We start from the raw sequence: 17,659 nt of genomic DNA on the forward strand, positions 1-17,659 counted from the left end.
AAGTGATGCAGCACATGATTAATAAAAGATAAACAAGTTACTTGTTCTGCATAGGCTAGCAGTTTTTGGTCCAGACTGAAATATCTCAATCTCCCCCTCTCTCTTCATCTCTCTGTGTCTCATTTAAAAGCATAAATAGAGCCATGACATTTTATACAGACATTGATGGTCCCCCAGTGGATGAATCTTACTGACTTATGAGCCATTGATTTTTCATCTAGCTGCACCATGAGCTTGACATTTGTGGTTCAGGGTTAAATGTCTTGTTAGATGCTCAATACTTTGTCATGAAATGTGCCGGTGCAAAAATTGGTACACCCTTGAGTTTTTAAAGATGGAAAAACTTAAATTGGTTGCCAGATCAAATGTGTCTCCTAAATTAGATCCTGTAGAAAACCTTTGGGGGATTTTAAAAGAGCAAGTAAGAAACTGCACAAAAAGCAGCTTAAAAAAAAAAGACAGAACATCATTTCTAGAAATATGTACAACAGCAATTGATTCTGCCATCAAAAACTGCTGTGGATTTAAAAAGAAAAAGATTTTAATTTTAGTAATGCAGGATGTCCAAACTTTTGCTGAATCAAGGTCCTTTGGGAGCACTTAGTTTAGCACATCCAATCACTAAGTTTTGAACACAGAGTGTAATGACTTACCAATTACCCAACAGAATATTTTTAATTGTCACTAAAGAAACATCAGCAAATAAAACTAGTAAAATTTCTTTTAGCTGGATATGCTACACTTAATATGTTTACACTTCTTTTCATGAAAAATCTAGCTACTGGATCAGCTCAGCTGCTTAAAGATACAACAGTAAATAGTCTCTCTATCACACCAGCCAAGCCTGATGACCGTACTCTCAGCCTTTAGCTTACAAGCTCCACTGATCCATCTTTCTGCAAAATCACCAACCAGATTCTCTTCAAGATGCTGTAAGGATGGAGTCTGAATGTAGTCATTACTGCTAAGGTTTAGAAATTGTGATTTGTTTTCCTCCTGACAGTCTTATTCAAAAATGACTTTAGGGCAGCAGCTTCCCTCTTTGTCATTATTATAATAGAAATCTGCTAAGGTTTTGGCTTCATTATATTCGTTTCCTACTGCTCAACATTGGTTTAGTAACACTCACCACTGCCTGCATGATGCTTTTAAATCCACATCTTAATCTGTGTTTTGCAGCTACATGGTGCTCCGGAAAGACGTCCGTGAGATTGACAGCAATTGTCTTCCAAAGGCCGACGCAGGGCTCAAACCAGGTGAGTTCGCTGTAATGGTTGAGGAGAGGAACCTCATAGAACTGGTGCATAGGGCACACCCAGTTCCAGATATAATGTGGGCTTGTCTGTGTGTTGACACACTTGGCAGAAAAAAATGTTCACAGAATGGGTTGCAGTGAGCCAGTCTAAAGAAAAAGAGAAGTTTTGTTTTTTTGTTCTGGGAAAAGGCGGCGATAAAGAGCTCCTGTCGCTGTCGAGTCTATTTTTATTTGAAGTCTTCACCAGGCTTTTTATGTAGTGCCCCCGTTTTTCTGCTGCAGAGCTCTTACTCTCTCGTAATTACAGTTGGAAAACAGCTTTGCATTATCTCAGCCGTGGTATTCACAGGTGGTTGACTCACAACTGATATTTTCTGTAATACAAAAGTGTAAAACTAGCATCTGCCAAAATGGTTAGATGCTACTTAAACCCACATGTGACACTGTAGCTGAATGCTCCTGCTACTCTGCACCACTCCGACTACTGATGGATTTTTTTTTTTTCCTTTTTTTTTTGCTGCTCCTTTAAGTCTCTTAACACTGTCCCAGATTTTATATGGACCTGTTATTGTTGTTGAAATTTTAAACTAATGGTTTATGATTATGGTCATTTTATCACATTTTTTGCTTAAGACCAGTTTACAAGCTTCCAGCAGCAGTGAAAGGTAAGCATGGCCTGCTGGATGCACTTTAATAATTATGTATTTTGTCTGCATGTGTGACAGCACTGGATTCAGCCTTGGACTTCCTGCAGAATCTTGTTGTGCCCAGCATCTGGAAGACCGAAGTGAAAGAGGAAAGTTCTAGCAGCGAAGAGGAGGATGAGGATGAGGAAGAAGAGCAGGAAGAGGATGCAAGCGGTGAAGAGGAGGAGGTAGACGGAGAGTCATTCATTCTCTCATCATCATAACCTCCAAGTAAAAATGATCCAGAGTTAATGTCTTGTTTCCTGTCTGCAGGAGGAGGTGGAGCCGTTCCCAGAGGAGAGGGAGAACTTTCTGCAACAACTCTACAAGTTCATGGAAGACAGAGGTGAGTGCACATAAGGTTTAATCAAAGAAGTTATTTTAGGTGGCACTTCTGTTTTCACACAAATCTCTGCACCATGTTTCTCCACATCAGGTACTCCCATCAATAAGCGGCCTGTTCTTGGCTACAGGAACCTGAACCTGTTCAAACTCTACAGGCTGGTACACAAACTGGGAGGCTTCGACAATGTGAGCACCCCTTTAACCATTTGCTCTGCGAGTAGTTTGGTCACTCTTGTTTCACGTTGACTGACTGAACTTGTGGTCATCTGTGTTCATTTTCGAGCAGATTGAAAGCGGCTCCATTTGGAAGCAAGTTTATCAGGATCTGGGCATCCCTGTTCTCAACTCAGCTGCTGGCTACAATGTCAAATGTGCATACCGCAAGTAAGTACAGATCCTGTTGCTCCAAAACTTTTAAAATACAGCTAAATGTGCTGTAGTTTTCGTCCGTTAAACATGCATGCGGTGTGTAATCAGATTTTCTTTTCTGAGCAGTCAGAAGGATTACTTTGTTTTTTGCAATGCATGTTTCATTGAGTTTGTTCCACTTTAACAGAGCAGTAAAACAGAATCTTGTTGGGTATGACAACAAGGAATGTCTAATCTTGCAGGTATTTGTACGGATTTGAAGAATACTGCACCTCCACTGCCATCGCATTCCGGATGGATCTGCCTTTAAAGCAGTGTCCCAAGGGAGAGGTGAAGTCTGAGGAAGAGGCAGGAGGATCAGCTCCCACATCGTCCAGCTCAGAAGAGCAGAAAGCCCAGGTGGATGGGCAACCTTGCAGTGCACAGTCGATAGACTCCAAGGTGCATTTTTCTACATACTGTTTAAATGTGTAAGATTAATATTTACCATATTTATCATGTCAGAAATTTATTAAAAGCACCCCCCTACCCCCCACAGGAGGAGAAACCCGATTTGACCCGAAATAAAACGGACTCTGAGCCATTAAAAACAGAAGGAAAGGAAAGCGGAAACGATGACGACGACGATGATGAAGACGACGGACCTCTGAAGGGTGACGCAGAGGAAGGCTCATCAACGTCTCGCCTCTTAGCCGACAGCGGGAAACAGGAGGAGCACGATGACGAGCAGGAGAGCAAGGACAACTCTGGGTAGGTGGTCTGAGGGGATTGTCCCTCCTTTAGTGATGAAAAAATATCCTCATGGCCCACACAGGACACCGGCAGGGTCCTCCACAGCTAACATAGGTTTGTAGTCATTTAGTGTAAAGCAGTTGTAAAAGTTCTCCAGGCAAAACTATCTAAGGGTACTCACTTTCCTCTGTGAGCTACAAGACTATAAGCAGATGAGGAGTAGTGATCCTTGTGACCTTAATGACACTAATACCCACAATCCACCTATACCTGCTAACCAGAGAGAGGAGAGCTCTCCTCTCTCTCCTCTAACTAAGCTCTTACCCACTGCCCTCTGTGCTATTATTATTTCTTGTGGCTTTGTCGGCTTCAGCTGGCAGAGACATCTTAGAGCACCGAAGCCTGACTGCTACCTTTCACCTGGCCCGTCACGCCGCGTGCTCTCTGTGTCTCTCTGTCTCTCTGTTTGGGACTGTTTGGCCGTGGTGAGCCTTCCCTGATTCGGTGCGCACAACATGGCTCTGCTCCTCATTTTTCGCTCCTCTCCTGATCGCTGTCTTCTCTCTTTCTCTCTCTCTCTTTTTTTGGGGGGGGCTTTTGATGTTCAAGCTTTATTTAATGTTCCATGTGTGTGAATGTTGTCATTGAAGCATTAACCCTTCAGCTGTGAAATGGTGCTTCAGATGCAGTATCCTGCAGTAGAAAGACCCTGTAGTGAAGGTAGATGATGATTCTGAGCAGTTGTATGGTTTGGTTCATTCCCTCCTTTTCTTACTGTCCTACATCCGGACTCTGACCAGTTTAGATCTGTCTTTGATGCTAAATCAGTTTTTGGCTGCTAAGGACGAAATAATAAAATACTCCTAGAAGTATTTGTAGAAGAAATTGCACATTCAGAATGTTCCAGACACAAGCTGCTGCACTTAGTGCCCCTCTCTCTGAAGTTTAGCACCTGATGCCTCAGGCACATGGCACAAGATCATGCTGATTACCATCTCTATGGACTTTTGTGACAGTCAGAAGGCTCCTGGTTCTTTTGGCTTTTCCAGGATCCCATATTATGTGGTTCCCTCTAGATTCTCTGCAGACAACCCACAGGCTGATTTGAGCTGAGCTTTCCTGATAATATCGCACCTCTTTGATGTTTACAGCCTGTAATCTGGATGGGACCTTAGGTCGCCACTTTCATTTCAGTAGCAGATATTGTGCATTGCTAGTGAAATATAGTTTACCATCAGATTAAATGGGAAAATGATGTATCATTTAATGATAGCATGTAACAGTATACCAGTGAAGCACTGCTCTACTTTTTTATGAAGCCTAATCAAGAGGCACAAGCCTTTCTTTGTGGAGTTTTTATCCATAATAATACACAGAGACTGAAGTTTAATTTAAAATAACAGCAGATTTCTACATTTACAAACCTGGAACTTAACTACAATATTTGACCTTCTCTATTTGAAAAAAATTGTCTTTATTAAAATAGTTGCTGATTATTTTCCTTCTCCACTTGTTGCTGTATCACCAGAGGTTTCAGACACCTAAGAAGTTGTGTGCAGTTTGGTTATAAAAGCTAAAGGTGCACCAGTTCTAGCACGTCTCCATCTTCCAGTTTTAGCCTCCAGAGAGTCTCTCCGCTTCCCATCTTCATCACCATGTCTTGTTAAAAACTAAGGAAGAGTTGAGCTGTAGCTGTTCTTTGTGGCAGTAGACCAGATTGGATCTCATGCTCCCTCTCAGTGCTGTAGACCTGCTTTAAGTTGCTGTGCTGCCTGCAAAGTTGTGCATTGCTGTGTTAACCTGACCCTGTGGTCCCTGCGCATAAAAACACTTACCGCACCGCCAGAATATCCTCCGGCTTTAACATCTGACTGTTTTCCCACTAGCTCCTTCTTGTGGCTGCTTCATTTCCTCCAGTGTGTGTATGTGTGCGAACGAGAATACCAAGTGTTTCATGTGTGGATGTAGGGTTAGATAGACTAATTGTAGTGCTATTCTTCATGATCATTGAGTTTTGCCATGAAAGAATTCTGTTTTATTTGCTGAAACACTTCATGTACTGTTTTTTGACTGGCTTACTATTAATGATGCAGTTGTTTATCTTGCTGTTTGCTGTAGGGTACAGAGGACAAGAGTTAAGACAGGACAAAAATGGGAAGCTAATGTTTCTTTATAGATTAAGGTCTAGTGTTGTAATGGGACAGGGCAGGCAGGGGTGGAGCATATTAAACAGAAAAAGGGGGCTTCTTTGCAGCAGGCAGCGAGTTGGGTGGATGGGTGCGGGGTGGGGCTTTGTGGTGTGCAGTCTAGGGCCAGGAAGTGCTGAACTGTTTTTCTTGCAGGGATGACAGCAGTCAGGAGGGGGAGGAAGGGGAGGAGTTTGAGTGTTACCCCCCGGGGATGAAGGTGCAGGTGAGGTATGGGCGAGGCCGCAATCTGAAGACGTACGAGGCCACTGTGAAAGAGGCAGACGTGGAGGGGGGAGAGGTGCTCTACCTGGTGCACTACTGTGGCTGGAACGTCAGGTAAGACAGGACCTGGGGATAAATCACCTAATGCCTATATTCACTCTAAAAATTTAATAAAAAAAAAGAAAATCAAGCAAATTTTCTCTTAACTTACAAATCAGCTGGTGGGATAACCGCTACTTGGGTGTCCCCCTGCAGCAGTAACAGATACATCCCTCCCTCTCAATTCTGCTTCATCACAACCAGTTCCATGGTCAGTACTCTGATTATGGAGAAAACTGGGCCATCTAGTGGCAGAAACAGAACTGAACGTTGGGTTGATATGGATCGCTCCACAGCATCCCAACTCAGTTTTGACTTAATCCCCTGTCTGTCTGTCCCCCAGCTGTCTGTCTCTCCAGAAAACCTACAGACAGACTGACTTTCAACCAATCAGAGTTCTAGGAGTGATCAACCAGTGGTTTTTGGCTAAACAACTTCTTAAACCCCCACAGTGGGATCCTTGAATGTCAGCAACCCTTGTGATCTGTGAAAGGCCAACCCAAAGTGCTGCTACACTCACCTCTACCTCTCAACCCTCTCCCCCCTCCCCAGTGGGTCAGGGTTAATGCAGCTTTAAGAGGAGTATTAGGGTACCATGACACAGTGGTTAACTAGTGCAATCAGCATTTCATTGTCTCAATGTTGTTGTGTGGTCCTCTAGTACTCTATTAAAGACAGTGGGATGTTCTCTGCATTGTGTCTGTTGTGTGTGATGTTGTGAAACGTTTCATTTCCACTCATTCGACCCAAGTAGCTCCCTTTGGTACTGTTGGAATTTTGTCGAATATGATTTGTGTGGTGATTGGTGTGTACATTGTTTCTTTCTTCATCGTTTAGGTTTGTCTTTTTACACATAAATGCCATCGGATTTCTCCTTTTTGCTGTTGAGGCTTATAGTGTAACAGCAACATGTTGGGGTCAGACTGTAGTGGTGTCTGTGTGGTGTGGGACAATATTTCTTGGCTCATTTCAAAGACCTGAATGCTAAAGTTGTCTTGTCTTTGAACTTAATTTTTTTTTTTTTGTTTGTTTTTTTTGTTTTGTTTTAGATATGATGAATGGATCAAAGCAGACAAGATTGTGCGCCCCGCCAATAAGAACGTACCAAAAATAAAGCACCGCAAAAAAATAAAGGTACGGCCTTGAAGAATGGTCCCTTTTTTTTTTTTTTTTTTTTTTTTTAACCTGGTTTGATATGACATGGCTCGTTGACTGTGTTCAATTCTGACAGAACAAAGCTGAGAGGGAGCGAGAGACGTTGGAGCGGCTTGATGAAAGAGAAGTCCTCGGCCCTTCGCCCAACACCAACAGAGTCCCACGCTCCAAATGTGGACTGAGTCAGGATGTCTTTTCCAAGATGGACGAGGGTGAGGACAAAGGGACTCAGCAGTCTCCTGTCAAGTCTATAGAAATTACTTCTATCCTCAATGGCCTGCAAGGTAGCAACACTTGTGAACCTGTAGTCTTTATAGATTATTAAAGCACATTAGAATTGTTTCAGTCTCCAGTGGTGTATTACATCTTTACATGTCTTGATGGAACTAATTGAAGGTTTGTCTCGCTTTCTGCAGCCTCTGAGATGTCCACAGACGAAAGTGAGCATGAGGACGGGGAGGGAGAGCATCATGAAGAGAATCAGCCCGGTAGCCGTGGCAGCCTCAGAAAGGGCCCACCAGAGCCGCCGCAAATATCAGAGCGTTGGGAGAGCGGTGCACCCTCTGAGGGATGCAAACTGTCCTCAGTCTCTGGAAAGACTCAGGATGGCATCAGCACAGAGAATGCTGACACTGGGAAGCGTAGAGGCCACCCGGAGTTGGACGGAGAGGTGAGCACCAGGAAGAGGAAATCTGACAGTGTGGCAGAGAGGATCGCAAAAGGTCAATCCAGAGCTAAGACCAGGAACACCAGGAGTGCTGATTGGTTACCCGGAGGGTCTCCTAGGAAGCTGGAGGAGAGAGCAGCTGGCCCTGGAGAGGCGAGGGAGGCCTTCTCTAGCAGCAGCTCAGATGATGAGAATCCAGCACTGGTAGAGTCCCAGGCAGAGGAGAGTGTGCGAAGCCGGCCAAAAACCAAAGGTTCACCTTCCAAGAAGTACAATGGGATGAAGGAAAAGACCAAAACTGGCAGACAAGCAGGCTTCTGGGAGATTCCTGAAAAGAGGGCCAAAGTTTCTGGGAATGCAGAGGAAAGGGTTGCTGTTCGCCCTAAAGGACAAAAAGATGTATGGTCCAGCATCCAGGCCCAATGGCCAAAGAAGACTCTAAAAGAGTTGTTCTCTGACTCGGACACAGAAGCCGCCAATTCTCCTCCCCCACCAGTACCCCCATGTCTAGAGGAGCCCAGTGTGGAACAGGATGCTGGACCTGAGGATGAGGTCTCTGAGGAACAAATGGAAAATGACAAGCTTCAGGAGTTCCCAAGCAGCGGCAGCAACTCTGTGCTCAACACACCACCAACAACGCCTGAGTCTCCCTCGGGAGGAGGTAGCACAGTAGAAGACGCTGGTCAAGCACAGCCTTGCTCCCCGCTACCATCCGTGCCCCCTGCCTTGCCCTCAGAACCGGTTTCTGACACTCTTCCCCCAGCACAGGAGGAAGTGGCAGGAGGACGTAGCGAGACAGACAGCAGCACGGTGGAGGTGGAGAGTCTGGGTGGGGAGCTGCAAGAGCTCCCACAGGACGAAGGGGAAGGTTCCCCCTCAAAGGTGTACGACGTCAGCCTCTCCTGCAACAGTAGCAGCAGCTGCAGCTTAGAGCTGAGCAGCAGCAGCCAACAGGAGAGTGAGCAGAAGTCCAAAGGTATGAATGCTGAAAAATCTACTTAAAATAACCCTGATAAAGTTAATGATTTCCTTTAGGCTGTAATATTGAAGAAACACAAGCTGACTGCTCATTTCACAGTCTGCCTGTTTCTAATTTGTTTTTAGTGTCTGTGAGTCAAAAGCGGCAGAAAGAGTCACAGACGGGTGGCGCCTCAAAGAAACACAAGCCAAACCGCAAGAGCCTTGGTGTGCCTCCCAAAAAGAATAGGAAAACAGGTAAAAACAGCTGACAAACACTTCTCATTCAAACACCAGCAGAGCTTGTATGAGCCACACAATTTGCAGATGTCATAGTGGGAGAGGAAGTGACGCTTTAATTTGTTGTTGTTTTTTTTTTTTATCTCTTCGTGTCGTCTTCCCATCAGCCAACAGCAGTGACAGTGAAGACCAGTCTGTCATTGAGGGCACTGCCAAATCAACTGCCTCCAAGAACCACACATCAGACCTGAAGGCTGCCACTTCACCTAAGTGTCACGGACGATCTCCCCCCTCCAGCCATAAGTACCACAAGCAGGCTGATGGAGATCACACCCAGAGCAGAGACAACCATGGAAGATCGCCACGTGTGTACAAGTGGAGTTTCCAGATGTGTAAGTGACTTTTTAGTTTCTTCTGTTTTAATGGGCTGAACTGTTCCCTTAAGTTAGCAGTAATTCCTGATTTCCGTTAACTTAAGTCGAGTATGCTAATGTCAGCAGCATGGTTCTGTTTGTCTGTCCCACTAAATCCTGAAATGTTTTAACTTTGTTCCACTTAGCTGATCTGGAAAAGATGGGCAGTCTAGAGAGGATTTCGTTTCTTCAGGAGAAACTGCAAGACATCAGGAACCACTACCTCTCCCTGAAGTCTGAGGTGGCTTCTATTGACAGACGAAGAAAACGCATGAAGAAGAAGGAAAGAGAAAGTAAGTCTGCTCTTCGCTGGTGAATGAGAATCATTTATAGTTTTCAGTTGTTAGCTCATTTTAACTTGCTAAATATTACAAGATGTTACTGTAACATCAGGGTGACTTAACTAAATGCTAAACTATTTTTTTATTTGTTTTTGTTCTGCAGGCACAGTAGCTGCTTCCTCCTCCTCCTCTTCTTCTTCCTCCCCGTCCTCTAGCTCGCTGACAGCGGCAGTCATGCTGACGCTTGCCGACCCTCCAGTATCATCATCCTCCTCCTCATCTCAGAACTCTGGGGTATCAGTGGAGTGCAGGTGACAGGACAAAACAGCAAAGAGCCACCGCACTAAGCACTTAACCAGCACCCCCGGGGCGCCGCACCCATTCCCTCTCAACAGGACGGATGGAAGAGTCAACCTACATACTGTAACTAGTGGGGCACAAAAACCAGACCAGAGACAAAAACAAGAAACAAGCACTATTTTCTACTGACAACTGTTTCCTTGGCAAGCTAATGGCACTTAAGTGCACTTTTATGAAGATTATGTAGGGAGGGGGGTGAAATTTATCAAATAATAAAAAAAAATAAATCAGATTCGTCTTTTGCGCTATCCTCAGTTGAACATTTCCAAGAGTTGTTTTTTGCAAGCAATAATTGTTTCCATTTGATAAAGTTGTATTGGTAGGGGATCATTTCCAGTGGACACCCCTCCCCCCTTCTGCACCCTGCCCAGCTTGTGGTTGCCGTGTTATTGTGGGATGTTCAGAGGAACACTGCCACTTTGGTATTAAGGGCATATACAAAATTCATTTTGACACGTTTCTCTGCCCACCTACACGTGGTTAAACCTGAAGGGGTTGACTTTGCTCTTTTCACGTACAGGCACATGATCCTGTATGTGTTTGCATGTAGGTGGTGATGGATTGGGTTTCAGACCATCTTGGGTTCTCTTGACTGCCTCAGTGGATGAACATCAAATGATTCTGTAGTGCCTTTTTGTTCTTCTCCATGAGGCACTTTGAGAAAGGACAGCACTTTTTTTTTCTCCTGATCCTCTTCTCAAATCAGAGGGTCAGCTGGAATAATGTGTCCCTTTATAAAAGACTGAAGAATGCTGTATGAGTGAGCAGGACAGGCCTGACAGATAATGATGGATGTTTTAGGAATATGCATTGGAAAAGCAGAGCTCCTATTACTGGATCACCCATAATCTACTACTGAATACTCATCCGGCTTGGGGTATTACTGTTGAGTTTGGCAGTATAATACGTGCAATGATGTTAGTAGTAAATGGTCACATTACTTCAGTTCATAAGCCTTTTAAAAACCAATCTGCTTTATTCCATTATGTTTTGTCATCGCCCATTTAAACCCCTCAAACCAGTCATCCTCACTCAAGATGTGAGGTGCAACTGAATCAAATTAAGTGTTGCCACACACTTAAAGTAAAAAAGCAGAAACCTACATTTGCAGTGTTTCAAACATGAAGTTTTTCTTTTTGTATTATTTTTTATTAGGTGTATGTTTGCTGCATTAAATAAAGCAACATATACATTTTTTCTTTTTATCTTTTTTGGTATGACATGCCAGCTTCTTCTCATGCTCATCCCTACCAAACCAGTTTGGTTCTGTTTTCTGTATTATGACCAGAATAAAGGTAGAGATATTGTAAATGTGCATTTATATCATAAAGTGACGTATGTGTAAACATTTCTGAAGAATCTCTGGTGTTTCCTTTGTATAGATCCCTTGCTGTATAATAACCTAAAGTTGCATTTTGTTCTGCACTTGTATGTAATTGTATGCTTTTGTTATACATTTGTATATTGAGAAGTGTTTTGAGTCAAGCTATTTAATATCTTGCACTGTTAATAACATGTACTTTTCTGTACAGACAGTTTTATGGTTTTAACTGTAGTTTGAGTGTAAATACTGAGGGTTACAGCATGTATGTTCTCTTAAATCTTCCTTTCTCCTTTTCCTCCATTTGAGCTAATTTTTGTTCTGTTCTGTCTTGTCATTCTGTTTTTCTGTTTGTTCTTTTCTTTGTATTTCATCTTTGCTTTAGTTCGTACTCTTCTGTTTTTCTGTAGGTTTTGATTGTTAGAGAAGAATGTTGGTTTTTGGATGTGGCTGAACTGTTTTCTAACCTGTACATGGCCCAAAGCTGAAGCTCTATGAACCTGTATATGGAAAACAGACTGCATTATAGATTCAGAGAAAGTAATGGAGCTTATTGGAAAAATTATCAATAGTATTTATTAGGCTCATCTGATGATGGTCATTGTGTAATTTATTGTAAAAATGTAAGCAAAGCAGAAGCCTCTGAAATAAATGCCATAGTTTGTGAAGTACTTGGTGAGTCTCTTGACATCAGGGGTGGAAAATACAGCATACCCTTTTTAGGTTTTAACTACACTTTTACTTAGTTTTAAAGGAAAAGTTGCACCTTTTATTAATAGCTCAGCAAATTTAGTTATTTATTATTGTTTACTAAAGTACTTAAGAGAAGTGTGAACATTAAATGAAAATTTTGTCCAGATACCTTGTGCATTTTAACAACATGACAAACTTCTCTTGGAAAGTACTGTTAACTTTATCACTAAACCTAGTGAAAAATTATCACAATCTTCTTTACAATGTTAAAACATCCATCATAAAAGTGTAATTATTGCTATTTGCTCATGCTTTTGCTTGGTTTTTATATTAAACATGGTATGATAAAGTTGGGGCCCTGAGGAACCACAGTCCTACGCTGTGGAGTAAATTAAATGCATGTGAATGAATTTAGGAATAATGCACCAGATAATCATAATATTTGCCAGATTTTTTTTTTCCTCGCCTTTCTTTTTAAGTCATTGATTTGGTTTGCTTTGGTGGTAATCCAGTTTGAAGTAAAGGATATAATTACAGAGCAGCAGTCATGATGAGAAAAGTATTTAATAAATGAAGACTTAGTATGTGGAAAATCAAATCTCAGTTTATTAACATGTATATGTCAAAATGATTTATCAGTACAATTGTACTTATGGTATACTGCTTGAACTGTCTCCAGTAGTAAACCATAATTACTATTATACTGTGTAATGGTAAACATATATATATATATTAATAATAAAATAAAAAGGCCTTTCTCAGTTAGTTCCCCTACGTCGACATTACGTACTACGTTTTCAGTTACGTACTTCCTGCTCTTACTTCCTTAGCGGCGTGCTAGCTGCTAGCTGCTAGCGTGCTACGAACCGTACTTGTCCATGACAGGTTTCAGATATGATGAGCGGTAGAACGAGCGCGATAATAGCTGGGGTGTGTGGAGCCTTTTTCGTCGCATACTGTATTTATTTTGACAGAAAGCGACGGAATGACCCTCGCTTCAAAGAAAAGTTACGTGAACGTAAGTGTTAGTAGATGGTGTAGAGGAAGTTAGCTCATCTTAGCATCGTTAGCCTCCATGTGGCAAGTCAGTCTGTAAGGGCGCTGTAGCTTTTTTGTCATTATTTTAGATGCTGCTCCATTCCGAATATTTTCACTTTCTTCCAGCTACTCACACCAAAGAGAGAACTAATAAACAGTTAAATGTTTCTTGGTTTCGTTGCAGGTCAGATAACTTGTGTAATGAGCATGTTCCGTCTCAAAGCTTATCTAACTTGTAACCACGTGTTTATTGTCTTGTACAACATAAAACTAAACATGGTACTGTCTTAAGCTGTTTATTATTATTATTATTTATTACAGGTAGAAGAAAGCTAAAAGTTTCCAGTGAAAAGTCTGGAGGGTCAAAGGTAGGACACTTGTTAACTCATATGTAACCTCAGTTTTGTGCTTAACTCAATGGTATATGGGCATTTCTGACACTTTGTTTACACCAAAGCTGCCTGACTTGAAGGATCCCGAAGCTGTTCAGAAATTCTTTCTGGAGGAAATCCAGCTTGGAGAGGAGCTGCTGTCACAAGGTTAGACACGTGCCTGCTTCATGCTTTATTCACACCAGACACATGTTGGAATGTGTGCGTGATGCTTTCAAGTGTGCCAGGTAATAAATGTAGACACCTGAAAGACTGACACATCTGTTAATATCCTTAATCTATTATTAGCATTACTTCTACACAAAAATAACACTTATGCAAAGAGTTATATGTCAGATGCTTAACTTATTCTTCTCCTTTTTATTATCCTAACCCAGGTGAATTTGAGAAAGGTGTAGACCACCTGACCAATGCAATTGCAGTATGTGGTCAACCTCAGCAGCTACTTCAGGTACTCCAGCAAACACTGCCTCCTCCAGTCTTCCAAATGCTGCTCACCAAACTACCCACAATCAGCCAGGTGAGGATTTTCTCCATCTCTCTTTAAAAATGACAGTGTTATGTTTTGGTAGCCGTCAGGGCATCCTTTTGAAAACCCCCCAGTTGCTGCTTGTGGTTTCTGGGACAAGGAAGGATGCTATATGAATCTTAGAATCATCCAAAGCTGAGAGCTTTGTGACAGTAGCTCTTGGTTATTTCACCTCTAAGACACTAATAACTTGATAAATAATTGGTAAATATTGGGCAGTGTAATTCTGTAAATGAAAAGGTCTTCTTTATACCTCCTGAAAGTATTTTTCTCTTTTCTTTTCAGCGAATCATCAGCTCACAGTCTTTAACAGAAGATGATGTTGAATGAGTGTGTGTGTATGAGTATAAGACATTAATCTGATTTATTACTCCTCAAAGGGATTTCAGTCTTTGATGCTTTACTGTTTGGTACAAATGACTGCACTTGTGTATGAGTTGTGAGCCCAGTCATGAGAGGTTTTGCCACTCCAGAGATGGAGAACTTCTGAGTTTTTCTTTGTAACCTCACTCCCCCCACATATCATCTTTTCTAGCTGTCTGTTAATTGTTTGTTTTTCTCAAGTAATTGTGCTCCTTTAGGTGGAAAGATATTGCAGAGACCTATTGTATTAACTTAATGTAGTTTATTTGTGTGCAAATTATGGTGTTTTCACTAAAACAAGACTAAAAAGAATGTTGGAATATTGTTATTAAGTCAGAATCTAATCTCATCAGTAAAATGTTATTTTTATATTCTAGTTTCACTTTTCTGTGTAAAATCCTATAATAAAACATAAAAACACAAGTTGAGTTTCTGAGTATCCATTTGCCAGTAGATGGCAGCAGCAATGCACAAGAAAAATGTGCATCTATGGTTGTAAAGTGTAAAGTATGGGCACCCTCTGCTCAAAAAGCTACGGGAATATTTGCTGACTAGTACATAATGTACATGAATTAAGCAGCTCCAGTCCTTAAAAATACCACAGCGCAACAAGACGTATGCTCAGGAAATCAAGTGAGCACAGAGGAAAGTAATGTAAGCCAGTCTAATATATTTAGGCATGTTTGACTAAAACCCAGATGCTGCCAAAGCATGGCTGAATTGCTGTTAGTACAGTATTTCTGTTTCCATCCAGCACTGTGAAACTTGAGCTCGTGCGACTCCACTGACCCACAATGTCTACATCATGAATGGCTTCATTGTGTGCACAGGAGAGCAAAAGTGGAGCAGCTCGTAGGGGAAGGGAGTAGGTCTGGTTGGAACTGTCTGTTGGAAGACTAATAGAGCTGTAATTATTTTTATCCCCGTCTGCAGCTGTTATTCCAAGAGCTCTGGCCAGAGCAGCCCTGGGCCTTGAGGTTGTGAGGAAAAAAGGGGGGGTAGTTTTTCAACATAAGGAATGAAAAATGAACAGTGACCCAGAAATGTCTAGTGAATACTAAATGGTGAACACTGTTCCATTTTCCATGAAAGCATGCACTTGAGCTCCTGCTACAGTAATTTGCCATTTGGTGGAACTGGAGAAGCCTGTCTAGGACCTGTAGAGCCCTCAGGCCCCCGAGTGTATGTGCTGAAGAAGGGACTCGTTAATCTATCCTTTTGGGGAGGGAGAGAAAAATAACTATTGGAGGTTAAGCTGGCGCTGGGGGTAAGAATAGGTTCAGACCTCTCCAGGCTGCCTCTCCTGCAAATAATCACTCAGCTTTGTCCCCTGCAGACTAACAAAAGATTAGGGGTCACTGAAGGATAGCAGATCAAAACTGCCTGCCCTGAAAGCTTTCCAGCTTATAAACCAGTGAAACAGGCTCAGACATATAGGCAGACATTGCTCAACTTCAGGATGACACAGCAAATCTTGTTTTTTGTGTAAAACAGCTCTTTGGCCACATTTCTACACCATATATTACTTTTATCAATGAGGTCCTTGTTGTAATTCTTCTCATTTGATGTCATTCATTCAAATACTTTCCTGCTCTATTTTAGGCTGTATGAATGGTAATGAGTCAGCTTTTTATATCTGATGAAGCAAGAAAGGAAAAGAAGGGCAATGTTCAGCCTCCCTGTTAACTTGCAGTAGGGGGCACTGTTGCTCCAGGCAGTATTTCCTGTGGCAAAACACAGAAGGACAAGGGGTGGAGAGAGCTGAGAGCATAACAGTTCCAGTTGACAGCAATAACAATGTGTTTGCCTGCAGCACATAGGCCATGTGTTGAGAAAAGAGTGATTTTAAACATTTTTTAATACTATTTTTTTTCTTTACTCAACTCGCACACGATGACATATGCAAACCAGTTACTTTATTAAGTGGGCCAGAAATAGTCTGCTTTGAGAAATGTCAGAATCCTAGACTGAAGGCTTAGAAAGGCAGCCAAGAGCAAAGCAGAGCAGACTGACTGCAGTTTTAATCTGTTTGCATAGACTCTGATCACATGTCAAGTGCTGTATTGGGAATATTATAATTACTATAATAATTTGAGCTCCGCCACTCATTAGTGGAAATCCTGTTTACAAATTATCCACAACACTTGTGACCTTTACTGTGTGATTTCATAGTGTGAGTTTGAATGTCAAAGCTTGATCACAGTCTGTATACCAAGTGCCATCTGAGCGGTGGAGATGTCTGGTTATGTAGGAGCAGCTGTGTTTGGGACTTTAAGGCAGCCAGAAATAACTCGGTTGTATGCGGTTGCTATGGCAGCTTCACGTAGCTCTGCAAAGCAGCAGACTTTGCTGCAACTACTCCATGTTTGACATCCTCTGAGTCTTCTCAATTGGTAGGTATCTGCTGCCTGTGACTTGCAGATTGGTTACTATTAGATGGAGGTGTCCACAGAGGTCTGGAGTCCTCCAAGCGTCTGTGTTTTGGACCATTTTTTCTTTTTGCCTGATTAATCTCAGAGATCCCATTGTCTGTGTCCTGTGACTGATGTCACGGCTGTGGTGCCAGAGTCTGCAGCCCTACTGTACGTTGTCATGTAGAGGGCAGGCAGGGGAGAAATATGAGACATGTCCAGGCTATCATAAAAGGCTGCTGCTCTCCACCACACTGCCACTTGTTTGCAAAGCAGCAACACTGTACATTAATTACCCAGAGCCTTTTCCTGTGTCACTCGCCAGAGGGGAGGGGGTAAAGAAGAAAATTTTCCAAGGCACGTCCTAAAAATAAAGTAGTGCTGTACGTGCTTAGAGTATTAACTTTCACACAGATGACCCATTTTTCCATCTCAAAGGGTCCAAGGATGGGTGGAAAGAAAAGGGGGGCTTGTAAGGGGTGGGGGGGTCACGTGAATTTAAAGCAGGCTGCAAATCCTGGCGGATTTCTCTTCCTCTGTGGGGTAATGCCTTGCTGTCATCTGTTTTTCCATTCCCCTGTTGCTACCCGCGTGGTAATTTCACTTCTTCTGCTTTCCTTCCTCCATGCAGTTTTTCTTCTCTGTATGTTTTTTAGCTCTGTTGTTTACATTCCCCGTGAGTGTAAGCTGAAGGGTGTGGACAGCCGCTCCCCCACAAAGCACCAAACCACCCTGACTGCTTCTCTCTAATAATGTCAGCCTGCTGCCCCCCACCCACCATGCCTCCAGCCTCCACGTATCTGCTCATCAGTAGATGTCTGATAAGGCAGTAATTCAATAGCACTACTCTGCCTGAGAGGAGTGAGTGCATGACATGACCGGTGGATTCCTGTTCACGCTGAGTGCTTTTCATATTTTGGTTTTATAAAAAGCTTGTCTGGC

The 17,659-nt window shown here is 42.5% G+C and overlaps 2 protein-coding genes and 1 non-coding gene across 6 annotated transcripts in view; all 3 read left to right on the forward strand.

The window, feature by feature from the left end:
* arid4b (AT-rich interaction domain 4B) overlaps positions 1-11,959 on the forward strand; it is a 46,236-nt gene extending 34,277 nt beyond the window's left edge. The window contains exons 10-24 of one of the 4 annotated variants that reach the window (XM_042009766.1): positions 1,180-1,256; positions 1,981-2,129; positions 2,215-2,287; positions 2,378-2,472; positions 2,573-2,670; positions 2,898-3,096; positions 3,194-3,405; positions 5,730-5,912; positions 6,947-7,031; positions 7,129-7,336; positions 7,469-8,695; positions 8,824-8,934; positions 9,084-9,308; positions 9,476-9,622; positions 9,774-11,959. In XM_042009766.1, coding sequence (XP_041865700.1) covers positions 1,180-1,256; positions 1,981-2,129; positions 2,215-2,287; positions 2,378-2,472; positions 2,573-2,670; positions 2,898-3,096; positions 3,194-3,405; positions 5,730-5,912; positions 6,947-7,031; positions 7,129-7,336; positions 7,469-8,695; positions 8,824-8,934; positions 9,084-9,308; positions 9,476-9,622; positions 9,774-9,925 — 3,241 coding nt within the window. In that variant the 3' untranslated portion in view covers positions 9,926-11,959. The remainder of the gene's footprint in view (positions 1-1,179; positions 1,257-1,980; positions 2,130-2,214; positions 2,288-2,377; positions 2,473-2,572; positions 2,671-2,897; positions 3,097-3,193; positions 3,406-5,729; positions 5,913-6,946; positions 7,032-7,128; positions 7,337-7,468; positions 8,696-8,823; positions 8,935-9,083; positions 9,309-9,475; positions 9,623-9,773) is intronic. The other 3 variants (XM_042009768.1, XM_042009767.1, XM_042009769.1) reach the window with 3 other exon arrangements.
* An 839-nt stretch (positions 11,960-12,798) lies between these two features.
* tomm20a (translocase of outer mitochondrial membrane 20) lies at positions 12,799-14,729 on the forward strand. Its single transcript, XM_042011254.1, has 5 exons — positions 12,799-13,002; positions 13,344-13,390; positions 13,480-13,561; positions 13,792-13,934; positions 14,229-14,729. Exons 1-5 carry the CDS (start codon positions 12,879-12,881, stop codon positions 14,271-14,273), a joined length of 441 nt encoding a protein of 146 aa, XP_041867188.1. The 5' UTR covers positions 12,799-12,878; the 3' UTR covers positions 14,274-14,729.
* Positions 13,993-14,128, forward strand: LOC121656181. Its single transcript, XR_006013374.1, has one exon. It is a non-coding gene; the product is annotated as a small nucleolar RNA SNORA14 (small nucleolar RNA).
* Positions 14,730-17,659: the final 2,930 nt, after the last annotated feature.

The sequence above is a fragment of the Melanotaenia boesemani genome, chromosome 16 (assembly GCF_017639745.1).
Source record: "Melanotaenia boesemani isolate fMelBoe1 chromosome 16, fMelBoe1.pri, whole genome shotgun sequence".
NCBI classification, from domain to species: Eukaryota; Metazoa; Chordata; class Actinopteri; order Atheriniformes; family Melanotaeniidae; genus Melanotaenia; species Melanotaenia boesemani.